Source organism: Diceros bicornis, chromosome 34 (assembly GCF_020826845.1).
Source record: "Diceros bicornis minor isolate mBicDic1 chromosome 34, mDicBic1.mat.cur, whole genome shotgun sequence".
Lineage (NCBI taxonomy): Eukaryota > Metazoa > Chordata > Mammalia > Perissodactyla > Rhinocerotidae > Diceros > Diceros bicornis.
In genome coordinates, this window is record NC_080773.1 from 36,936,224 (window position 1) to 36,962,577 (window position 26,354).

General features: G+C 42.4%; 2 protein-coding genes and 1 pseudogene across 4 annotated transcripts in view; all 3 read right to left on the minus strand.

The window, feature by feature from the left end:
* The window catches only part of LOC131397943 (vomeronasal type-1 receptor 1-like), a 47,090-nt pseudogene extending 45,274 nt beyond the window's left edge, over positions 1-1,816 (minus strand).
* The window catches only part of LOC131397526 (zinc finger protein 211-like), an 82,455-nt gene extending 67,003 nt beyond the window's left edge, over positions 1-15,452 (minus strand). For all 3 annotated transcript variants that reach the window (XM_058530561.1, XM_058530566.1, XM_058530567.1), the window contains exon 1: positions 15,414-15,452. In XM_058530561.1, coding sequence (XP_058386544.1) covers positions 15,414-15,446 — 33 coding nt within the window. In that variant the 5' untranslated portion in view covers positions 15,447-15,452. The remainder of the gene's footprint in view (positions 1-15,413) is intronic.
* LOC131397530 (zinc finger protein 211-like) lies at positions 3,356-15,436 on the minus strand. The gene is given in 5 exon segments (XM_058530576.1): positions 3,356-6,230; positions 6,233-7,254; positions 13,988-14,114; positions 14,489-15,111; positions 15,414-15,436. Coding segments are annotated over 2 exon segments (1,428 nt in total). The 5' UTR covers positions 6,537-7,254; positions 13,988-14,114; positions 14,489-15,111; positions 15,414-15,436; the 3' UTR covers positions 3,356-5,106.
* Positions 15,453-26,354: the final 10,902 nt, after the last annotated feature.

A 26,354-nucleotide genomic window follows, 5' to 3' on the forward strand; every position in this document is an offset into this window, starting at 1 on the left:
GTTGCTGTTGTCAACTTACTCCATTCTGTGTTGTGAGTTATAATTAAGTGTTGGCTAATCTGTTGTCATAGGGAGTTAACAATTTTCTGATTTTGTCTGCCTATTTGTCTCCTCGCTCAAGGCTTTGTAAAACCTTTCTTCTTTTTTTTCAGGTATGAGGGCCTTCTTGATCATATCTTATGGGGGGTTCTTGTGGCAATGGACTCCCTGAGCTTTTATCTTGGAAACTTTTTATTTCTCCATCATATCTGAAGGGTGCTTTCACTGGATATAGTATTCTTGGATGAAAGTTTTTGTCTTTCAGAATTTTGAATATATCATTCCACTCTTTCCTAGACCGTAATGTGCCTGCTGAGAAATCCATTGAAAGCCTGATAGGGGTTCCTTTGTAGGTTATTTCCTTCTACCTTGCTGCCCTTTATATTTTTTGTCATTGACTTTTGCTAGTTTTACTAATATATGCCTTGGAGAAGGTCTTTTTCCATTGATGTAATTAGGAGTTCTATTGGTTTCATTTACATGTAATTCCAGCTTCTTCTCCAGGTTTGGGAAGTTCTCAGCTATTATTTATTCGAACAAGCTCTCTGCTCCTTTCTCCCTCTGGAATACCTATAAGTCTTACGTTGCATTTCCTTATTGAGTCAGAAATTTCTCAGAGAATTTATTTCTTTTTCATCTTAGCACTCTCTCTTCCTCCATCTAAAGCATTTCTATATTCCCTCCTCTAGATTGCTAATTCTATCCTCCATAATATCAGCTCTGTTATTTAAGGACTTCAGATTTTTCTTTATCTCATCCACTGTTTTTCATCTCCAACATTTCTGATTGGTTTTTCTTTATAGTTTCAACCTCTTCTGTCCAGAATTCTCTGTTCATTAGTTTTGTCCCTGATTTCATTGAACTGTCTTTCTGAGTTCTCTTGTAACTCGTTGAGTTTTTTTCTGATAGTTGTTTTGAATTCTCTGTCATTTAGATTGTAGATTTCTGTGCCTTCAGGATTAATTTCTGGGTGTTTGTCTTTTTTCTTCTGGTCTGGAGTATTAATATTTCTTCGTACTATTTGATGGAGTGGATTTGTGCTGTTGCATAGTGATAGTATCTGGTCACAAGTTCCACCTGACGCCACTGGAGGGGCAGCTGTGTATTCTGAGCCCACCATGATCCCTGTCAGCTGTGCCTGTCCAAGCCTGGGCCACTCCTTGGGACTGCAGTGGCCCTGTGGGCTCTCCCACTGAATGGGAAAGCAATCACGTGTGGGCTCAGGGCTGCCACTGATGCTCCCACAGTCCCACCAAGACGCACTCCCCACTTTGGGGACACAGTGGTACTGTGGGCATTCATGGCAAGAGGGAGCTTCTTCACCTAGGCGCACAGGATCTGCCACCATCTGCTCCGAGGTTGCACCAGCTGTTGTGCTTGGTGGTGGGGCCTCCCCACTACGTCTGAGCAAGAGCCACTACCTGGGATCATGATGGGACTGTGGGCTCTCTCATCAGATGAAAGAGCAATCACATGGGCTCAGGGCTGCTGCTGCCTGCTCCCACAGTCCCGCTCAGCCACGCTTCCCCCTTTAGGGCTGCAGTGGTACTATGGGTGTTCGAGCAACCAGGAGCTCATTCACCCAGGTGTGCAGATCCACCATGTTCTCCTAGGTCTTACCAGCTGTTGTGCTTGGTGGGTGAGGCCTCCTCACTGGGTCTGAGCCAGATCCACTCCCTGGTACCACGGTGGCACTGTAGGCTCTCCCACTGGCCCAGAGAGCAATCACGTGGGGCCTCAGGGCTGCTGCCACCTGTGCCCAGTCCTGCCATGTCATGCTGCCCCCTTCAAGCTCACAGTGGTACTACGGGCATTCACGGCTGCCAGGAACTCATTCCCCTGGGCATGGAGATCTGCCACCACTTGCTCCTAGGTCACACCAGCCATTGTGCTTAGTGGGTTGGGCCTCCCCATTGGGTACAAGCCTGAGACACTCCCCATGGACTGCACAGCAACGTGCCCTCTCCCACCGTATGAGGAAGCAATCACACAGGGGCTCAGGGCTGCCATCACTTGCTCCTGCAGTCGCACTGAGGTGCGCTACCAGCAGGGCAGCAGTGGTGCTGAGAGCTCCAGCTGGGAGAGCAGTTGCACGTGTATACTGGGCTGCCTGGGGGCCAGAGAGTGCTCAGCTATCTCTACCACCTCCCCGGGGATAGTCCATCCATCTAGATGTATAGCTCAGTGACTCAGGCATCCTAATGTGCTGTGTGGGTATCCTCTGCTGATCAATGAATGTCTATTTAGTTGTAGTTCAAAGGGGGACAGACAAAGGGAACAGCTGACTCCACCATGTTGTTGACATCACTCCTGAATTATTGTCAATTTTATGGAGTATCTTTTATGTTTTCAATGAAATTACTGATTTCAGGTGTGTATGTATTAAAACATCAAAATGTACATCTTATAATGTTTGGTTTATATCTTAAGTCAATTATACCTCCATTAAATAAGTATTCAAAACTTGCCATTCCTAATCTTTTTACTCAGTTTCATTATCATCTATGTTCTCAACGTTATTTGCAGCTACAGGATCAGTATGATGGAAATAAAATGGTGTGCCTCTGGCAACTCTGCCCAACTCCATGGTCAGTGGCATCATGTTTGGAGTTTGAAATTGGCCATGGTGGGAATATTTACGCCAGGGAAATTGGCAAATACTATGAACCAGGATTTAATTAATTATATTATTGAAAGTCTAGCCTTGAGAATGTGAATAATGCAGATTAAACTTAAAAGTATATGATGTACAAGGTCACTACATTGTGCCTAGCACAAAAAAAAAAAAAAAAACCACTGAGAAACAAAAACGACTTGTTTGTTAAAAGGGAAATAGCCATAATTCACATAATATAGGCAAAACATGTGAACAGATATTTTATCATAGAAGATGTACAGATGGCAAATACATGAAAAAAATGCTCAAATCATGAATCCCTAGGGAAATGCAATTAAAACTACTGCTTGCTTATTAAAAAGATAAATTCAAACAATTGACCATACCAAGTATTGCCAAGGGTGTAGAAGAAACAGAACTCTCACACACTCCGGTGGGTATGAAAAAGTAAATAACCAGTTTAGATCACAGTTCAGCAGTTTCTTAATTAAAACACTCATCCTATGACTCAGGCATTGTACTGAATGTTGACTTCACAAGAGAAGTGAAACATGCATATGTACATATAGAGTATCACACACAAATGTTCCAGCAGCTCTATTTTCAATAGCCAACACTAGAAATAACCCAAATGTCTGAAAACAGATGAATGGATAAACAAATATTATCTCCATAGAAAAGATACTACTCAACAATAAAAAGAATTAACTACTCAAATAAGCATCATTGAAGAATCTCAAAATAATTATGAACCATGAGTGAAACCAGAAAAAGATACTTTATGAATCAAATCACATAAAATTCTTGAAAATACAAACTAATCTATTACAAATGAAGGTAAATCAATGGTTGCCTAGAGGTCTGCAGAGGGGAAAGGTTATAAAATGGCATGAGATTACACTAGGGGTGATGGCCATATTCATTATCATGATTAGGAGGTTTCATAGGCTTATTTATGTATATCAAAATTAAACAAATTGTACACTTCAAATAGACGCAGTATGTTGCATGTCAACTATATCTGAATAAAACTTTACAAAATAGTTCAATAGAAAAATCTAGATCTCCTACTCTCTTCAGAAAATAAGGTTTGATAATTCTATATTGACTCTCTTTCCTGATGATCTTCAAGGAGCAGCCTTGCCTTAGTGGTGGCAAATATTGATAAAGAACAAAGTCCATTTCCACCTGACTCAACAGGAATGCTGTCCAGGTCACAGAACCACACTGCTGGACTAAGGGATCTCATTTCAATCTATGCTTGTTTTCCTGCCTGTGTGGCAATGGACTTTTGGTGAACATCCCAGAAAGGCTAAGGGAATTCACAAAATCAATAGCGTTTTCTTTGACAATGACCTCAACTACAAAAGATATATATGCCTGGAGGTCCCAAGAATTTCTGCGCAGTGATACTTCAGTCAGTCACTGGACTCTTTATTGATACATTAGAAGGGACATTCCATCTGTATAGCTGCAGTCTCCTCCACTCCAGTGTTACTGTACCAAATTAGGCTTCCCCCAGTGCCCTGTAGTCTCATAGTGACACTAACCTAGTGAATTCTGGGTATCAGGACACATGGCTCCCTTGTAGGACCTCAGGTAGAGATTCCCCTCAATATTGCTGATTGTTTACAACATCTACTGTGAACAAGAAAAACAATTCATGTTGTTCCCAGAAGCAGTGGAGGTTGTCACAACTTCCTGACTCCCCAGGGTGTTCTCTGAGCCCAGAAATCCTGACACCCAGTCCACAAATTAGGACCACAAAGCCCTGCAGTCTTTCCTAGGAGATCTTGAGCAATAATGTAAATGAGGCCAAAAACTGGAAAGAGTGGTATATTCTTCCATCATACTGTTGTCTCTGAGGCACACAAAGCATTGGACCCCCACAAAAGCTGTTCACTCCTTAATGCTGACAGAGCCCAACTGTTTTCAAAACATCTCACACAGTGAATAGAACGCCAAGATCAAAGGTGGCATAAACAATAATGCTTTTGTTACTGCAAAAACCAAAGAAATACAAGGCAGGCAGTTCCCAGGTTGTTGCCTTGGGTGCTAGGAAATCCAAGATAAGTGTCACATGAAACAGACATGTCCTTGAAAATGTAGTCATTATTGACAAGTCACCAGCAGAACTCAGAATATCCTCCAGCAAGTGAGGAGGAAATAGAGGCCAGTTTCCCTGAGCATACTGGGGTGGTAACCAATGCACACCTGACAAGGTGTGGTCAGGTGTGGACCTGTCAGGTGGCAGAGGTGGACCACCACCAGGTGTGGACCTGTCAGGTGGCAGAGGTGGAATGAATTCTGCCATAGTAACTGGCAGTGACATAAATCCGGCAAGGGGCCTGGGCAGGTTGGAAAGTTGAACACAGCTCCTTAAAGATTCCCATGTCTGGAACTTAAGGAGAATCTCCCTACTGACAATTTTTGAATGGATTCTCTTTAATTCAGGAAGATGACTCCCTCACAAGTTCCTCCATCTTAATTACATTAAAAGGAAACTGAATACCTTCTGTACATCTAAGGCTTTCTCTAGCGTGAAGTCTCTGGTATCGAATGAGGTCAGATTTGCAGCTAAAGGATTTCCCACATTCACTGCACTCATAAGGCATTTTTCCAGTGTGAACTCTCTGGTGTGGAATGAGGGTGGAGCTATGGCTAAAGGATTTTCCACACTCTCCACACTCATAAGGCCTTTCTCCAGTGTGAACTCTCCGGTGTTTAACAAGGTTAGATTCGCAACTAAAAGATTTCCCACATTCACTGCACTCAATAGGTCTTTCTCCAGTGTGAACTCTCCAATGGTCCTTGAGGTTAGAGCTATGACTGAAAGATATTCCACATTCCCCACATTCATAAGGCCTTTCTCCTGTATGGAGTTTCCGATGTGAACCGAAGCTAGAGCTTTGCTTAAAGAATTTCCCACATTCGCTACACTCATAAGGCCTTTCTCCAGTGTGAACTTTCTGATGCTGAATGAGGTTGGACTTTTAGCTAAAAAATTTCCCACATTCCTTGCACTCATAAGGCTTTTCTCCAGTATGAACTTTCCTATGGCTACTGAGGCTGTAGCTTTGGCTAAAGGACTTCCCACATTCACCACATGCATAAGGCCTTTCTCCAGTTTGAACTCTCTGATGTATAATTAAGCTGGAGTAGTAAGTAAAGCATTTACCACATTCATTGCATTCATAAGGCCTTTCTTCACTGTGAACTTCCTGGTGCTGAGTGAGGTTACGTCTTCTGGTGCAGGCTTTCCCACATTTGTTGAGCTCATAAAGCCCAAAGAGTCTAGCAAGGACTCTCTGGTCCTGAACAAGTGTGTCTGTGCAGCTGAAGGTTTTCTTGCATTCTCCCCAGTTGTGATGACTTTTTCCACAGTGAAAGACAGACTCACACGTGTTACTATTGTTTGGCTTCTCCTTGGTGTAAGTGAGCTGTTGATAGATAAATCCCATGCTGGCTAAAAAGTCTTTCCCAATCTCCTCACATGTAACGGATTTCCCTGATGCATGGACTGTGTAGCCCTTTATAAACGATGCTCTGCCCACGTTACTTCTGTCGGGTTTCTAATGTGCTGCCCCTGTTGAAGGCTGGCAGTAACAAAGAACTGTTTCCCACATGTGCATGTTTTCTGCCCAAGATACGTGCCCTGGTGCACAGCTAAACGCAAAATGTCTAAGATTGGGGCACACATCTCAAAGGTGTGGGCTTTCTGGGAAGACCAATCTGCCTTAAGAGTCCTGATCTGTGACACTGCTTGTACAGAAATGCTCTGTTCAGAAGGTGCTTCATCTTTCATTCCATGCCAACAACTTGAAAGCAAAGAAGTGACGGTGAAGGACATATTGACTTTATTGGGAGGGGGTAGAACCATCACAAATGCACACGTGACAGGTTCAAGGACCAGAGCGCATGACTGTTTTCAGTAAAATGGAGTTCAGGTCTGTTTGGGGAAGCAGCTGTTATGCACTACTGGGTCCCTAAGGTCACAGAACTGGACAGGCCTACCCAGCACAGGACACAAGACAAGGGTGTGGCCCAGGGTGAAAGGCACGTTCTACAACTCATTTTTCTGTCAACAGTTTTTAGCAGCTTTATGTGTGCTCGTAACATGTGATGCTGTGCAGAAGTCTACATCCAGGCCCAGGAAAATCTGACTGGAACAAAGTAACTAGTGTTCAAAGACATATGCACACTTCAGGACACAACAATGTTGGAAAGCACTGTGGAGGCAGCAGTGTGAGGAGCGAGATAAGCAGTCCAGAGAATGGGGATTAGCCCTGAGCTGGAATCAGAATAAAAATGACTAGCAGAAATGACTAGTTGCAACAGTGTCAAGAATGGAAAAGAGAAGGTAAAAGTGAGGTATAGCCACTGGCAGTGGCACTGAATACAAGTCAAGTAGGACAGGTTCCTGGGATGTTGTGAATACAATCCTGACGTCATGTCCTCTCCCAATCACCATTCACCTGGGTCACGCCCCTTGTGAGCACATCTTGTTGAGACTGGAATCACGGCCATCCTGTGAAGCATAGAGGACTCTTCCCCTTGCCCCAGCTAACCAACCGCATGGTGCCTGGAAGATCCAAATCCTAAGGGAAAGACAGGACAAGTCAGTAGCCAATACTGGACCAGAACAACTCAGCCCACAACAGATCACGGGAAAGATATTTAAATACCACAAAAAGTACCTCCAGGCACAGCTAGAAAAAAGATAGTGAGTAGTAAACACCAGGAATCTGTCTCTCCACTTGGACCACAGTGCACTGGCAGAATTAATCTGATATATTTTACAACTCTTGAGTCTACTGAAAGCTTGCAACACACTCTGAGCATGATATCAGTTATCCATCTCCCAACTCCCCCAGTTCGCTAACTCTGAGCCCCAAGGCAGGCAGCCATGCCCATGTTCCTGGAGCAGCTTCCAGGAGCTAGGGTGGGCAATAGGACCCTGTTGTCTAAATATCAGGGATCTGTGCTCTGATTTCACAGAGGATTTAAAGGGCAGGCATCTATTCCCTCCACCTGCTCTCCCTTCAGTTTTCTATTATTCCCCTTTCAGGAGGCAGAAATTCAAGAACTACGACATTCAAAATCAATCATATACATGGGGGAATTTAGAAGACCACCGTGCATGCCCACTGAAAGGCACAGGCTCAGAAAACACCTGAGAAGATCTTAACTTTTCACCTCACACTAATCTCCAGCACAGAGACACCCTACAACCATTAAAAAAACAAATAACAACAAAACCCCTGGCAAACCCTGGGGCAAGGAGGATCGGATTTCTTGAGTTGCCACATCATAAGACAGAAATGTCCAATTTTCAATCAAAAATCACAAGACACACAGAGCAAAGGGAAAATATGGCCCATTCTAAAGAGAAACTCAAATCAAGAGAAACTGTCGCTGAGAACCACCAGGTGGTGCACCTAAGACTTTAAAAACATTGTCTAAAAGATGCTCAAAGAACTAGAAAAAAATGTGGACAAAGTCAAGAAAATGTTTCACAAACAAAATGAAAATATCAAGAAAGATAGAAAAAATAAAAACGAATTGAAAAGAAATTTTGGAGCTGAAAAGTATAGTAACTGAATGAAAAAAATCACGTGAGAGATTCAAAAGCAGAATTCAGCAGGCAAAATAAACAATCAGTGAACTTAAAGATATCAAATCTGAGGAATAGAAAAAAAAATATTGAACACAAGTGAACAGAGCATAAAGACCTATGGAATACCGTAAGATGAACCAACATACACAATGTGTTAGTCCAGAAGGAGGAGAGAGAGACAAAAGGACAGAGAGCTTATTTGAAGAAATAATGGCTGAAAACTTGCCAAACGTGATGAAAAAAGGATTAACACCTAAGAATCTCAGCAAACTTCAAGCAGGATAAACTCAGACACTCACATTGTGGCACATTATAATCAAAGTGTTAAAAGCCAAAAGCAAAGAGAAAATCTTGACTGCAACAAGACAGAAGTGACTCATCACGTAATAACATTATCAGCAAATTTCTCATTAGAAACCCTGAAGGCCAGCAGGCAGTGGGTTGACATATTCAAAGTGTTGAAAGAAAAAAGAAAACCTGTCAACTAAGAATCCCTTATGAAGCAAAACTGTCCTTCAAAAACGAGATGGAAATTAAGACACCACAGATAAACAAACATTGAGGAAATTCTTTACTACTAAATATGTTCTGCAAGAAAAACTAAAGGGAGTCCTTCAGATTGAAATGAAAGGATGGTATATGTTAACCCAAAAGCATTTAAAAAATTACAAGATATCTGATAAAGTTAAATACATTCACAACTATAAAAGCCAGTTTTATTGTAACTTAAGTTTATACCTCCACGTTTTGTTTTCTACGTTATTTAAGAGAGTAATACATAAAAAACAATTATTAGTCTAAGTTTTTGGACACACAACATTAAAGATGTAATTTTGTGACATTAAAAACTGAAAGAGGTGGGGATACAGCTGTATAGAAGGAGAGGTTTTTAAAAAACATTATTGAAGCTAAAGTGGTATAAATTCAAATTATGTGTTACAACTTCAGAATGTTAGATGTAATCCCCATAGTAACTACAAAAAAAATAGCTACAGAAAGTACACAAGGGAAATAACAAAACAATTAAAACATTTCACTACAAAAAACGAACTGAACAAACAAGACAATAATACAAGAAATAAGGGACAAAAAAAGCTATAAGACATACCGAAAACAAATAGCAAAATGACAGAAGTCCCTCCTCATCAGCAATTACTCTAAATGTAAACGGATTAAACTCTCCAAGCAAAAGACAAAGACTGGCAGAATGGATAAAAGAACATGATCCAACCATATGCTGTCTACAAGACACACTTTAGACCCAAAGACACAAATAAATTGAAAGTAAAAGTTTAGGAAAACATATTCCATGCAAATAGTAACCCAGAGAGCAGCAGTGGCTATATTCATATCAGACAATAGACACTTTACAGCAAAAAGTTTACAAGAGACAAATACGGATGTTATATATTAATAAAAGGTTCCATATACAAGAAAATATAACAAGTATAAACATTTATGCACCCAGTAAGAGACCAGCAAACATATGAACAAAAATTGACAGAACAAAGGGAGAAACAGGTAGTGCTACATTCATAGTTGGAGGCATCAATAACCCACTTTCAAATATAGATAGAATAAACATAGAGTAGTAAGGAAACAGAGGACCTGAACACCACACTAAACGAGCTAGATCCAAGAAGCACATACAGAATGCTTTATTCAACAACAACAGAATATACATTCTTCTGAAGTGCACATAGGACATTTTCCAGGATAAACCATAGGCCACAAATAAGCCTCAATAGATTTAAAAAAGTAGATATCATACAAAACACCTTTTCTGACCACAATGGGATGAAGCTAAAAATCAAAAACTGAAGGAAAACTGGAAAATTCACAAATCTGTGGAAATTAAACAACACGCTCTTAAACAATCAATGGGTCAAAGAATAACAAGACAAATTAGAAAATACTTAGAGATAAACGAAAATGAAACACAATATACCAACAATTGTGTGACGCAGCAAAACTAGTACTAAGGGGGAAATTTATAACTATAAACAATTACATTGAAAAAGGAGAAAAGGGGCCGGCCCCGTGGCTTAGCGGTTAAGTGCGCGCGCTCTGCTGCTGGCGGCCCGGGTTCACATCCTGGGCGTGCACTGACACACTGCTTCTCCGGCCACGCTGAGGCCGCGTCCCACATACAGCAACTAGATGGATGTGCAACTGTGACATACAACTATCTACTAGGGCTTTGGGGGGAAAAAATAAATAAAAAAAATCTTTGAAAAAAGAAAAAGGAGAAAAGTATCAAATCAACAGCCTAACTTTACAATATAAGGAACTACAAAAAGAACAAACTAAATCCAAAGCTAGCAGAAAAAAAGAAATATACAAGATTAGAGCCAAGATAAATAAAACAGAGAAGAGAAAAACAATAGAGAAAAACCAACAAAACGGAAAGTTGGTTCCTCAAAAAGGCTATCAAAATTGACAAACCTTTACCTTAAATTGACTAAAAAAAAAAAAAAATTAGAAGATTCAAAATACCAAAATGAAAGTGGGCACATTACTATCAACTCCTTTGAAACAAGAGATTTTAAGAAAGTACTAGTTATGGAGACTGAATCACTAATCAAAAACTTGACAAAGAAAAGCCTTGGACCTGATGGCCTCACTAGTGAATTCTATCAACCATTTAACGAGAACTAATACCTTTCCTTTTCAAACTCTTGCAAGAACATGAACAGAAAACACTTCTAAACTCAGTCTATGGGCCGGCCCTGTGGTGTAGATCCTGGGCATGCACTGACAAATCGCAAGACCAATATACTTGATGATCATTGAAGCAAAAATCATCAACAACGGGCCTGCCCAGTGGTGCAAGCGGTTAAGTGCGCATGCTCCACTTCTGCAGCCCGGGGTTGGCAGGTTCGGATCTCATGTGCACACTGACACACCACTTGTGAAGCCATGCTGTGGCGGCGTCCCATATAAAGTAGATGAACATCGGCATGCATGTCAGCTCAGGGCCAATCTTCCTCAGCAAAAAAAAGAGGAGGACTGGCATCGATGTTAGCTCAGGGTTGATCTTCCTCATTAAAAAAAAAAAAAATCAACAAAATACTAGCAAACTGAATGCACCAGCATATTAAAAGGATTATACCCCACAACCAACTGGGATTTATTCCTAGAATGCAAGGATGGTTCAACATACAATCAATCAATGTAATATATCACATTAACAGATTAAGGAAAAAATCATATCATCATCTCAATAGATGCACAAAAAACATCCGACAAAATTTAACACCTTTTCATGATGAAAATACTCAACAATCTAGAAATACAAGGAAACTACCTTAACACAGAGAAGCAAAAGATTAAAAATTCACAGCTAATTTTAACATTCAATGGTAAAAGACAAAGTTTTTCCTCCAAGCTCAGGAACAAGAAAAGGATGCCAGCTTTCACCACTACCATTCAACATTGTACTGGAAGTTCTAGACAGAATAATTAGGCAAGAAAAAGAAATGGAAGGCATCCAAAAGGGAAAAGAAGAAGTAAAATGATTTCTGCTCATGAATACATTACACACAGATTTCACCAAAAAAACTGTTAGGATAAATGAACTCAGAAAAGTAACAGGATACAAACAGAACACAAAACAATCAGTTGTATTTCCGTACACTAATAATGAACAAACGGAAAAGGAAACTAAGAAAAACAATTCCATTTATAATAGTATCAAAAGAGTAAAATACTTAGAAATTAACTTAACCAAGAAAGTAAAAGACATGGACACTAAAAACTTCAAAACGGTGCTAAAAGGTAATAAAGACATTAATAAATAGAAAGACACCTATATTCACGGACTGGAATACTTAATATTGTTAAGATGTTAATACTACCCAAAACCATCTACAGATTCAATGTAATCCTATCAAAAGCCCAATGACGTTTTTCGAAATAGAAATATTCAATTGAATAGAAAAATTCATCCTAAAACTCATATGGAATCTCTAAGGACAATGAACAGCCAAAATAATCTTGAAAAAGACCAAAGTTGGAGGAGTCACATTTCTTAATTTCAAATTTTAGTGCAAAGCCACAGTAATCAAAACAGCGTGATACTGGCATCAAGACAGATATGTAGACCAACGGAATAGAAAAGAGAGTCCATATATATATATGGTCAACTGAGTTTCAACAAAGAGGTCAGACTTTTAAAGACACAATGCTGGGAAAACTGGATATTCACATGCATAAGAATGAAGAGACTCTTACTTCACACTATATGCAAAAATTAACTCAAAATGGATCACAGATCTAAACTTAAGAGCTAAAACTATAAAATTCTTAAAAGGAAACATAGATGAAAAGCTTCATGACATTGCATTCAGCAATGATTCCTTGGACATGACATCAAAGGCACAAGCAACAAAAGAAAAATAGACAAAATGGACTTCATCAAAATGAACAACTTTGTATATCAAAAGACACTATGAACATAGTAAAAAAGCAACCCACAGAATGGGAGAAAATATTTGCAAAGCACATATCTGAGAAGCGATTAATATCCAGAATATAGAGAGAACTCCTAAAACTCAACCACAAAAACCAAACAAGTTGATTCAAAAATGGGCAAAAGACTAGAATAGACATTTCTCCAAAGAAGATATACAAATGGCCGATAAGTGCATGAAAAGATGCTCAACACCACTAATCATTAAGGAAAGGCAAATCAAAACCAAAATGAGAAACAACTTCAGGCTCATCAAGATGGCTATTATCAAAAAAAAAAGCAGACAACAAGTGTTGGCAAGGACCGAGAAATTGGAACCTTTGTGCACTGCTGGTGGGATTATAAAATGGCACAGATGGTATGGAAAACAGCATGGTGGTTCCTCAAAAAATTAAAAATACAATTATCATACGATGCAGCAATCCAGTTCTGGGTATTATAGCCAAAAGAATTGAAGCAGGGACACTAAAAGATATTCGTACACCCATGTTCCTAGCAGTATTATTCACAAGAGCTAAAAGATGGAAGCAACCCAACTGTCCATCGATGGATGAATGGACAAATAAAATGTGGTACACACATACATTAGAACATTATTAGGTCCTAAAAAAAAGAAAATTCTGACACAGGCTAGATGAACCTTGAAGATATTATGCTAAGTGAAATAAGCAAAACAGAAAAGGACAACTACTGTATTATACCCATATGAGATACTTATGGTAATCAAATTCATTGACACAGAAAGTTAGAATGGCGGCTGCCAGTGGCTAGGGGGAGGAACTGTTTAATGTATAGTTTCAGTTTCCAAGATGAAAAAGTTCTGTAGATGCATGACTGTGATGGTTGCACAACACTGAGAATGTAGTAATGCCACTTAGATATGATAAATTTCTTGTTAGGTATACTTTACCACAATTAGAAAAAAGGGAAAAGAACCTTGGAGGAGGATCTGGCAAGAAACAGTCTGTGAAAGTAGTGACCATGTGCGATCCATTAGGCTGAACTCAAGACTACTGATCCCAAATCCTTCCCTGTGAGGCTTTGGGGAATTAGGCGTTGGGGTGATAAGGGAAAAGAAGTAGGGATGCACTCAGCCAAGCCCTAGTAACCACAGCACCTACCCAGGGAACTGGGGAAGGAAGCAGTGCCCACGGTTCACAAGCAAGAAAGACACAGCTGCCCCTGGGGAAAACAGAAAGGCAGAGCGTCGACCAGGGCACGGGGGTGGGTGTGAGGGCCTTACCCAACGAGGATGTAAGTGCAAGGTTCTCCAGCATCACATCGTGCTACAGACGTCTCTGAGCCTCATTAAGGAGATCCCATTCCTCCCAGGAGAAATATAGGGCCACATCCTCAAGGGTCACACTTCCCTGCCAAGATAGAGACAACGAAACCATGAATGGCCTCACTCCTGCAGACCCACAATCTATCTCACCACACATCTACCCCATGTCCATTCTCCTCCCAAGATCCCCAAATCAGAGAAGATACCAGACCCTGATGCCATTGGTGTCTGATCTCTCCTCACACTCCCATTAATCACTGTGTTCACCCTGTTTTCCACTCTGCAACCAGGTGGAGCCTGTTAAGACCTAGATAAGATCACCTCCCTCCTCTGATCTAGAGCTCCCATGGTCTCCAGAATAGATGCCTAACTTCATAGGCAGTGGTTCCAAGCCTTACTTCTGCCCCCCGTCCCATCCCCATCCCCATCCCTATCCCCATTCCCACAGTTTGCTCTCACCAGAAAGAAAAGGGACCTGCAATTCCCTGAACCAGCTCCGCCTCACCTCCAGCAGTTCCACTTACTGGTACCTGTTCTTGTGATAAGCTTCCACACCTCTTCCCATTGATGGCCCCAAAGGGGAACCACAACACATAACCCCTGGCCTAGACTCAGGACCCTGAGCTTGGGGATCCTCTGGGGTCCTCAATCCCAAGGGCTGGGAGAGCAGCAGGTGAAGAGTCTCATGACACCACAAATCTGGAGAAAATATGGGATAGGACTAGTGAAGGACTGGGACAACCTTCCACTTACCTGTCCACAAGCACTTCTGCAGCCACGGAAACCTGTGGGAAGAGGCAGGTCTTAGAGGGATGTGACCATGGCCGTGCTCCACGGGCTCTGGCCTTCCCCCTACTCTTGCCAGGCCCCAGAGCCAGGTAACCTCGGGTGGACTGTCTAATCTCTGTGCTGCCCCTTGCCCGTTGTGTGTCCTTGGAATACAACTCAACTTTCCTCTGCCTCAATGTTTTCCTCACCCACTATAGTCTGATCTTCTGCTAAACTATCTTTGCCGGATTTTTCAAAGCCTCACTCAGATCATGTTTCTTTTTTGCTCAAAATTCTCCACGGCTCCCGGGGCCCTGAGGAGGAGGACTCAGCCCGCCACTGCAGGTGTGACTCTACCCAAACTGTGTTCCCTGAAACCAACATGGACCCCAGTTTTCTCCGATGTTCCCGGCTCAGTCACCCCTCCAGGCCTTTCCCCCACCGGGCCCTCCCCTGGGACACTCTCCCACACTCGTCACCCGGCTGTCAGAAACAGGCCCCCTCCCCGTCCCGGACACCGGGGCCTGGGCTGCCGGCCCATGAGCGGCGCCCGCACTCGGGACTCTAGGGCCGGGCTGGGCTGAGGGCGGGGAGGGCGTGGAGCACGAGCACTGACCTGAGCCGGCTCCCTCCGCGCGGCCGCCGCCATCGGACTCTGGGGGCGGAGCGGGGCCGGGAGCGGCGGGAAAGGAGGGGACCCGGGCACGGCGGTCCTGTCCCGGCCCTGGCGCGGGTTCCGCGGGCGACGTCACCGAGCCTCAGAGCTGCCCCCTGCAGCGGGGACGGCGCCTCCCCTGAAGCCTCCTCGGTCCCGTCACCTCAGCGCCCCGACACAGCAGGGCTCCAGAACGTGACGTAAACACCCCCAGAGAGCGCGCAAAAGGACCGCGTCAACAACAACGCCGGAAGTCCCGCCCGACCTCTGTGCTCAAACGGAAATGCCTTTTTTGTGAACCTTCATTGGCTCAGCGACGCCATCTTTCGTGGCAGAGCATTCAAGGTAATGTAGTGCCGACGATCCAAGGCCGCAATAAGGGGGTTCGGCACCTAACTCCAGGAGAAAAGGTCAAGATCCACCGCTTCCAGCGTTCAGAAACGGCGTTTCCCTCTCCAAGGGCGTAGGAGGGTTCACCCCCTTCTTAAAGGGCCCTATGCGATTTCTGGAGACTGCTTTCTGCAACTGATCATGGAAGCCATGAATTAGAGTGACGAATCTTTCCTAAGATGCCATGGGAAGCAAAGCAAATTTGCCCAAAGCTCACGTGCCATTTTTTACCCTAATGCTGCTGTAACCTCAGGACATCCAGGACCAGTTCAACTGACTCCATCTTATCAACAGAGTAATTAAGAAATTGTCTTTCAGAACATTTGCGAAGTCATGTAGCCAGAGCATGCACAGAAGAAAGCTTGACCTGAAATGACTGCAGAACCCAAGATTCTCCTCCCCATGGAACTGAAGGACTGGGATGTGACTGGAATTTAAAAGTCAGGCTCTTATCAGAAGCAAGGGATCTGTCATTCAGGAAGATCTGGTGTTAGAATTCCTTCCCCATGTTACCATAAGTGTTTAGAACCTCAACAAAAATGTTTAGAACCTCATCATAAATGTTTAGAACCTTACCATAAATACTTGAGGCCCACCAATCAAAACTTGTCCCGCCAGTGCTTCCATGTGCCAGCCTGTTCTCCATAACCTCTTAAATTTTGCCCCAAATCCTGAATCAAGGAGACTGATGTGAGGGCACACACCCCCTGTCTGCCTGCAGATTGATCTCACAGAATAAAGCTTGTTTCTTTTCCCAAAGGCTGATGCTGTAATTAACTGGCTTTTTCATGCCCATTGAACAAGAGAACCCCAATTTTGTGCAGTAATACTGTTCCCTCAGAGGCACAGAAGGTTTGGGACTATACAAAAATTGCAATGTTTGCAGAGCCCAAATATGTTTATAACCCACCCCACACAGTGAACAAAACCCCCAAGAAAGAGAGGACTTAAACAATAGGGCCTTTCTTATTCTACAACCAAATCAATCTGTGGCAGGTAGTTCTTGGCTTGGTGACTTGGGAACTGGAAAAACTCTTCATAAATATCATGTGACATCAACATGTCCCTGAAAAGGTAGTCCCTCTTGCAAGGTGCCAGTAGAGTTCGTTAGGTATCCTCTAGGACAAACCTGAGGGAGGTCCATGGCACAACTAGTCAGAGAGAAGGGACTGTAGACCCCCTAAGACCTCAAGCTACACCTAATTTGTTCCAATACCTGAGAGAACAGAGGTCAGCTTCCCTGCGCACATTGGAGTGGTGACTGCTGCACACTGTGTGGACCTGCCAAGTGGTAGGGGTGAAATGTCTTCGACAACAGAAACTGGTAGTGACATAAATCTGGGAAGGGCCCTGGGCAGGGTAGAAAGTGCAACACAGCCACACATGCTTCCCACATAAATTAAACTTACGGGAAATCTACCCAGAATGTTTGGATGTATGAGATTCAAATCAGACTGATGGTTAGTCATGGCAGCTTTGCTCCATTTTTTTTATTGTGCAATTTTTGTTGTACATTATTCTTTGTCAGTCACCATATAAGTGCATCCCTCCACCCCTTGTGCCCACCCCCCAGCCCCCTAGCCCCTGATAACCACCAAACACTTCTATCTGTCCGTGTGTTGGTTTATCTTCCACATATGAGTGAAATCATGCACTGTTTGTCTTTCTCTTTCTGGCTTATTTCGCTTAACAATACCTCCAGGTCCATCAATGTTGTTGCAAATGGGATTATTTTGTCTTTTTTTATGGCTGAGTAGTATCCCATGGTATATATATACCACATCTTCTTTATCCAATCATCAGTTGAGGGGCACATGGGTTGTTTCCATGTCTTGGCCATAGTGAATAATGCTGCAATGAACATAGCCTCTTTGGATTGTTGATTTCAGGTTCTTTGGGTAGATACCCAGTAGTGGGATAGATGGATCATAAGGTATTTCTATTTTTAATTTTTTGAGGGATCTCCATACTGTTTTCCATAGAGGCAGCACCAGTTTGGATTCCCACCAGCAGTGGATTAGGGTTCTCATTTCTCCACAGCCTCTCCAGTATTTGTTATTTTTCATCCTGGTGATTATAGCCATTCTAATGGGTGTAAGATGATATCTTAGTGTGGTTTTTATTTGCATTGCCCTGATGATTATTGATGTTGAGTATCTTTTCATGTGCCTATTGGCCATCTGTATATCTTCTTTGGAGAAGTATCCATTTCCTCTGCCCATTTTTTGATTGGGTTGTTTTTTTGTTCAGTTGTGTGAGTTCCTTATATATTATGGAGATTAATCTCTTGTCAGATATATGGTTTACAAATATTTTTTCCCGGCTGGGGGGTTCCCTATTCATTTTGATCCTGGTTTCATTTGCCTTGTAGAAGCTCTTTAATCTGAAGTCTCACTTGTTTATTTTTTCTTTTGTTTCCCTTCTCTGAGTAGACATGGAATTCAAAAAGATCCTTTTATGGCTGATGATGAGTAGTGTACTACCTATATTTTCCTCCAGGAGGTTTATAGTTTCAGGTCTCACCTTCAGGTCTTTGATCCATTTTGAGTTAATTTTTGTGTATGGTGAAAGAAGACGGTCTACTTTCATTCTTTTGCAAGTGGCTGTCCAGTTTTCCCAGCACCATTTATTGAAGAGACTTTCCTTTCTCCACTGTATGTCTTCAGCTCTTTTGTCAAAGATTAGCTGCCCATAGATGTGAGGTTTTATTTCTGCGCTTTCAATTCTGTTCCATTGATCTGTGTGTCTGTTTTTGTACCAGTACCATGCTGTTGTGATTACTATTGCTTTGTAGTATGTTTTGAAGTCAGGGATTGTGATGCCTCAAGCTTTGTTCTTCTTTCTCAGGATTGCTTTAGCTATTTGGGGTCTTTTGTTGCCCCATATGAATGTTGGTATTCTGTGTTCTATTTCTGTGAAGAACGTCCTTGGGATTCTGATTGGGATTGCATTGAATCTGTAGATTGCTTTAGGTAGTATGGACGTTTTAACTATGTTTATTCTTCCAATCCAAGGGCATGGAATATTTTTCCATTTCTCTATGTCAACATTGATTTCACTCAGTAATGTCTTATAGTTTTCATTGTATAGGTTTTTCACTTCCTTGGTTGAATTTACTCCTAGATATTTTATTCTTTTTGTTGCAATCGTAAATGGGATTGTCTTCTTGAGTTCTCTTTCTTTTAGTTCGTTGTTGGTATATAGAAATGCAACTGATTTCTGTAAGTTGATTTTATACCCTGCAACTTGGCTGTAGTTGTTGATTATTTCTAATAGTTTTCCAGTGGATTCTTTAGCATTTTCTATATATAAGATCACGTCATCTGCAAACAGCAAGAGTTTCACTTCTTCATTGCCTATTTGGATTCCTTTTATTCCTTTTTCTTGCCTAATTGCTCTGGCCAGAACCTCCAGTACTATGTTGAATAAGACTGGCGAGAGTGGGCACCCTTGTCTTGTTCCTGTTGTCATAGGGACGGCTTTCAGTTTTTCCACATTGAGTATGATGTTGGCTGTGGGTTTGTCATATATGGCCGTTTATTATGTTAAGGTACTTTCCTTCTATAACCATTTTGTTGAGATTTTTTATCATAAATCAATGTTGGATCTTGTCAAATGCCTTCTCTGCGTCTACTGACATGATCATGTGGTTTTTATTCCTCATTTTGTTAATGTGGTGTATCTCATTGATTGATTTGCGGATGTAGAACCATCCCTGTGTCCCTAGTATAAATCACTTTTGATCATGGCATATGATCTTTTTAACATATTGCTGTATTCGAATTGCCAATATTTTGTTGCGGATTTTTCCATCTATGTTCATCAGGGATATTGGTCTGTAGTTTTCCTTCTTAGTATTGTTTTTGTCTGGCTTTAGTATCAGGGTGATGTTGGCCTCGTAGAATGTGTTAGGAAGCATTCCATCTTCCTCCGCTCTTTGAAATAGTTTGAGAAGGATAGTATTAAGTCTTTGTTGAATGTTTGGTAAAATTCTCCAGAGAAGCCATCTGGTCCTGGACTATTCTTTTTTGGGAGGTTTTTGATTACTGTTTCGATCTCTTTACTTTTGATTGGTCTATTCAGGTTCTCTATTTCTTCTTGATTCAGTTTTGGGAGGTTGTATGAGTCTAAGAATTTCTCCATTTCTTCTAGATTGTCCAATTGGTTAGCATATAGTTTTTCATAGTATTCTCTTATAATCTTTTGTATTTCTGTGGTATCTGTTGGAATTTCTCCTCTTTAATTTCTAATTTTATTTATTTGAGCCTTCTCTCTTTTTTTCTTGGTGAGTCTGGCTAAGGGTTTGGCAATTTTGTTTATCTTCTCAAAGAACCAGCTCTTTGTTTCATTGATCTTTTCTACTGTTTTTTAATTTCAATTTCATTTATTTCTACTCTGAGTTTTATTACTTCCCTCCTTCTGCTGACTTTAGGCTTCACTTTTTCTTCTTTTTATAATTCTGTTAGGCATAGTTTGAGGTTGCTTATTTGGGCTTTTTCTTGTTTGTTAAGGTGGGCTGTATTGCTATGAGTTTCCCTCTCAGGACTGCTTTTGCTGCATCCCATGTGAGTTGGTATGGTGTATTTTCATTTTCATTTGTCTCCAGATATGATGTGATTCCTCCTTTAATTTCATCAATGATCCATTGGGTGTTTAGTAGCATTTTGTTGAGTCAACACAGTTTTGTCACTTTCCCAATTTTTTTCTTGTAGTTGATTTCTAGCTTCATGGCATTATGGTTGGAAAAGATGCTTGTTATGATTTGAATCTTCTTGAATTTATATAAGCATGCCTTGTTTCCCAACATATGGTCTATTCTTGAGAATGTTCCATGCGTGCTTGAGAAGAACGTGTAATCTGCTGTGTTTGGAGGGAGTGCTCTCTATATATGTATTAAGTCCATCCCATCAAGTATTTTGTTTAAGTCCACTATTTCCTTATTGATTTTCTGACTGGATGATCTGTCCATTGATGAGAGTGTGGTGTTAATATCCCCTACTATTATTGTGTTGTTAATATCTCCTTTTAGGTTTGTTAATAGTTGCTTTATGTACCTTGGTGCTCCTGTATTGGGTGCATATATGTTTAAAAGTGATACGTCTTCTTGGTGAAGTGTCCCTTTTATCATTATATATTGCCCCTCTTTGTGTCTCATTACCTGTTTTATCTTGAAGTCAACATTGTCTGATATGAGTATGGTAATACCTGCTTTCTTTTGTTTGCCATTAGCTTGGAGTATTGTCTTCCATCCTTTCACTCTGAGCCTGTGTTTGTCTTTAGAGCTGAGATACGTTTCCTGGAGGCAGCATATTGTTGGTTCTTGTTTTTTAATCCATCCCACCACTCTGTGTCTTTTGATTGGAGAGTTCAGTCCATTTACATTTAGGGTAATTATTAATATATGGGGGCTTGTTTTTGTTATTTTATTGCTCTTTTTCCGGTCCTTTTACATTTATTTCTCATCCCCTGTGCTTCGGACTACCAATTCAGTTTGGTAGTTCTGTATGGGGGTTCTCTTGGTTTTCTCTTTCTTTATCATGTGTGATTCTGTTCTGATTATTTGGTTGGTGGTTACCATGAGGTTTGTATAAAAAATCTCGAGGATGTGATAGTCCATTTTTTGATGGCCTCTTATTCCCTTAGACTAAGTTGATTCGATCCCTTTCCTCTTCCCCTTCTAAGTTACTGTTGTCACATCTTATTCCTTCTTGTGTTGTGAGTTCGTGTTTAACATGATGAGGTTATATTTATGCTTGGTGCTTACCTTCCCTTGATCTTTCATTTTATAATTAACTGTTTGCTAATCTATTTAGACAGAGGACTGCAATTTTTCTGGTTTTGTCGAACTATTTTCCTCCTCTTTCAAAACTTTGAATCCCCTTTCTCTTTTTTTCCTCAGGGATGAGGACCTTCTTGATCACTTCTTGTAGTGGGGGTCTTGTGGCAATGAACTCCTTTAGCTTTTGTTTATCTGAGATAGTTATTATTTCTCCATCATATCTGAAGGATATTTTTGCTGGATAGAGTATTCTTGGCTGAAAGTTTTTGTCCTTCAGAAATTTGTATATATTGTTCCTCTCTCTCCTAGCCTGTAAAGTTTCTGTGGAGAAATTGGCTGAGAGCCTGATAGGAAATCCTTTGTATGTTATTTATTTATTTATTTTTTTGTCTAGCTGCCCTTAATATTTTTTCTTTGTCATTGACTTTTGCCAGCTTTAGTAGTATATGCTTTGGAGAGGCTCTTTTCGTGTTGATCTATTTAGGAGATCTATTTATTTCATTCACTGGTATTTCCAGCTCCTTCCCCAGGTTTGGGAAGTTCTCAGATATTATTTCTTTGAACAAGTTCTCTGCTCCTTTTTCCCTCACTTCTCCCTCTGGAACACCTATAATCCTTATGTTGGATTTCCTAATTGAGTGGGATATTTCTCAGAGAGTTTCTTCATTTATTTTTAGTCTTAGTTCTTTCCTCCTCCATCTGGAGCATTTCTGCATTGCTGTCCTCAATATTGCTAATTCTTTCCTCCATATTGTCAGCTCTGATGCTTAAGGCTTCCAGATTTGTCTTTATCTCCTCTAGTGTGTTTTTCATCTCTAAGATTTCTTTTTTTGTGTGTGTGTGTGAGGAAGATCAGCCCTGAGCTAACATTCATGCCAATCCTTCTCTTTTTGCTGAGGAAGACTGGCCCTGGACTAATATCTGTGCCCATCTTCCTCCACTTTATATGGGACACCGCCACAGCATGGCCCAACAAGCAGTGCATCGGTGCACACTCAGGATTCGAACCCGGGCTGCCAGCAGCAGAACATGCACACTTAACCGCTACGCCACCAGGCCGGACCCTCATCTCTAAGATTTCTGATAGGGTTTTTTTTATAGTTTCAATCTCTTTTGTGAAGAAACTCCTGATTTCATTGAATTGTCTGTCTGTATTTTCTTGTATTTCATTAAGCTTTTTTATGATGGCTATTTTGAATTCTCTGTCATTAAGGTTATACATTTCTATGCTTTCTGGGTTGACGTCTGGGTGCTTGTCATTTTCCTTTTGGTATGGAGATTTAATATATTTTTGCATAGTGCCTGTGGATTTTGGCTTACTTTTCCTCATAGTGAAAATATATGGTCACAGTTTCCTCTTGCTGCTGCTGGGTGGGGGTCAAGAGCTGTGTATTCTGGCCTGCCTCAATTCGCAGGCACTCTCATCGGCCCTTGGCTGATTTGAGGCACGGCTGAGTGGAGGTTGTTGGAGGTGAAGCATGGGAACAACTGGAGCTGGGGCATGAGAACAGCTGGGACTGGAGCGCAGCAAGGCCAAAGCAGATGGGGCTCGGGTGTGGGTGGGTTGAAGCAGCTGCAGCTGAAGTGCAGCTGAGCTGAAGAAGCAGGAGCTGGAGTGCTGCTGGGCCAAAAAAGGAGGAGCTGGAGCACCACTGGGCTAAAGAAGCTGGAGCTGGAGTATGGTGGGTCAAAGTTGCTGGCACCAAGTCAGCTGAAGCCTGAGCACAGGCCAAGCTGAAGCAGCTGGAACTTGGGGTTGTGGTCAAGCTGAAGGAGCTGGGGGCAGGGCACAGTCGAGCCAAAGGTGCTGCGGCCATGGCACCGTGGAGCCAAGGCAGCTGGGGCCATGGCTTAGTCCAGCCAGAGCAGCTGGCACTGTGGCACAGTGGGGCCTGAGCTGCCGCTGCCTCTGGTGCAGAGGCGAAAGGTCACCCTGCTGCTGGTTGGGCCCGGGCAGCAGGGGGCCCCTGCCTGTGGGGGCGGGGTACAGCCATGCTGCCCCTGCTGGTGGGGCCCAGGTGCCTGGGGGCAGCTGCCTCTGTGGATGGGGCTGAGCTGAAGCACTACTGTGCTGAAGCACCAGTCGAGTGGGCCAGGTGGGAAAGGGGTGCTTACTTTCACCTTCTGGATCTCAGAGGTGTCTCACCTCACTGTTGCTCTCTGCTCTTCTGATGGGCTAGCTTTTTGAAAGTACCCTCACAACAGTTCCACTCCTTCCATAGAGGGATCCCCACAGGTGATCTCGTGAGGGGTCTTGGAGACCACCATTTTTAATGCAGTGAGCCGCCCCTTCCCCCGCTCTGAGAGCCACGTGGTCTCAGTCTCTGTTTCGCAGTACTTGGGGAGGGAAGGGAGCTCCACTTATCTCCTTCCACTTACTCTGGGGATTCCAGCACCTCAGTCCTCAGGTGTACAGCTGCCTGGGTGGCTCAGACATCCCCTGTTTTGTGTGAATAGCTTCTGTTGGAATACGAATGTCCTTTTTGTTGTGTCTTAGAGGGAGAGAGTTCAATGGGGGGATCTCACTCCACCATGATGCTGATGTTCAGCGGCTTTGCTTCATTTTTGTTATGAACAATGAAATTGCACATTTCTGGGCCAGCCCCGTGGCTTAGTGGTTAAGTGCGCGCGCTCCGCTGCTGGCGGCCCGGGTTCGGATCCCAGGCGTGCATGGATGCACCGCTTCTCCAGCCATGCTGAGGCCGCGTCCCACATACAGCAACTAGAAGGATGTGCAGATATGACATACAACTATCTACTGGGGCTTTGGGGGGAAATAAATAAATAAATAAAATCTTAAAAAAAAAAAAAGAAATTGCACATTTCTTGCACAACTAAGGTCTTTCTCCAGTGTGAAGTCTCCAATGAAATTGAAGCTGGAGCTATAGCTAAAAGATTTCCCATTGTGGAAAATAATCAAAGAAATCTTACCTAAATTGGAGCCAGGAAGGCCTGTAGGGGGAGCTCTCACACACTATCACCCATGGTCAATTACACTAGATTGGAAGAGACACACTCTTGCATCTTTGAAAGGAAGCAAAACTACTTTACTACTGAAAGATTTCTCTCCCCACCCAGCAACAGCCCAGCCAATGAGAAATGCTGCAGCTCAGTGAAGCCCTTGCTGCCCTGAAATGTTACTTTCTTCCAATGGACTATCCTTTAGAACAGCCAATCCCTACTCCCAATTTTTCTCTATAAAATGAACTCACCTCTTTTGTTTTCCAAATTTGCCTGTGGTTCACCATAGCATGCACACCCTGAATTGCAATTCTTTTGGCTATTTGCGAATAAACTCATTTTGAGGGTAAAATAACAGGCGAATTTGCTTTTCACATTATAAGAAATTGCACATTCCCTGCATAACTAAGGTCTGTCTCCAGTTTGAAGTCTCCAAAGATAATTGAGGGTGGAGGTATAGCTAAAAGATTTCCCACATTCACTACACTCATAAGGCCTTTCTCCAGTGTGGACACCCTGGTCCTGAACAGGAGTCTGTTTGCAGCTCAACGCTTTCTTGCATTCCCTCCAGTTCTGATGACATTTTCTGTCAACCTCATATTCGGTGATTTTGTTTGGCCTCTCCCTAGTATGAGTCATCTGCTTATGGAGATATCCCAAGGTGGCCAGGATGTCCTTCCCAGCCTCCACACAGGTAAAGGGCTTCCTGGACACATGGAATTTGAAGCTCTTCACAAATGAGATCCTGTACATGTAGCTTCTGAAGTGTTTCACTAATGTGCTGCTCCTGGTGACATTGAAGGTTTCACTGAAGTAAAATTGCTTGGTACATGCTTCTCTCTTGTAAACAGTTTCTACCCACGACATTTTGCATGGTGCTCAGCCAAGTGCAAGATGGGGACACACATCTCACAGGGGTAGACCTTTGGATAAAGGGACCTGCCTTGGGACTCCTGACCTGTGTCACTCCTTCTACAGAAACACTCTGTTCAGAAAGCATCTGTTTGTTCCCTGCTCTGGGCCAACAACCTGAAAGCGAAGAAATTACAGTGAACTACATGTTAATGTTGTTGGAAGGAATAAGTCTACACTGACTCATTGAATTACATCCAACTGAATTACTCCATTGAATTGCATCCAGGAATGAGTCTATGGGGTGTTTTTCAAGAAGTGGGAGTGGGAGTCTGGTTGTGTATTACTGGGCCTATAACGTCACAGAATGTTAGAAGCCTCACCAGGGGAAGGGCACAAGGACAGGGTGTGGCACAGAGAGACAAGACAGGTCTACAACTCCTTCCTCCACCAAAGGCTTTCACAGGAACTTGTGTGCTGGTGACATGTAAGGCTGTCCAGAGACGTGTCAAACGCAGAAAAATTCAATTGCAACAAAGTAGCAGGAGTTCAAGGCCAATTTAAGGATATGTTCTCACCTCACGGCACAACATATGAGGGCCAATGGTGGAGAGTCCTGCAGAAGGAGTGGTGAGAGAAACGGATCAGATATGGAGTCCATAGTGGTGGAGATTATCCCTGGGCTGGAAGTCACAGAGGAAATGATGAGTAGGAGATTTGACAAGTCATCAAAGTGTCAATATGGGGAACAAAAGGTAGAAATGTGGTGTGGCCACTGGCAGTGTCGCCAAACTAGTTGAACAGGACAGGCTCCTGGTATGATCTGAACACAGGCCTGACATCACACCCTCCCCAGCTGCCACTCTTCAAGGCTGGGCCCCCCTGAGCCCACCCTGCCATGGCTGGAGTCGTGTCCATCC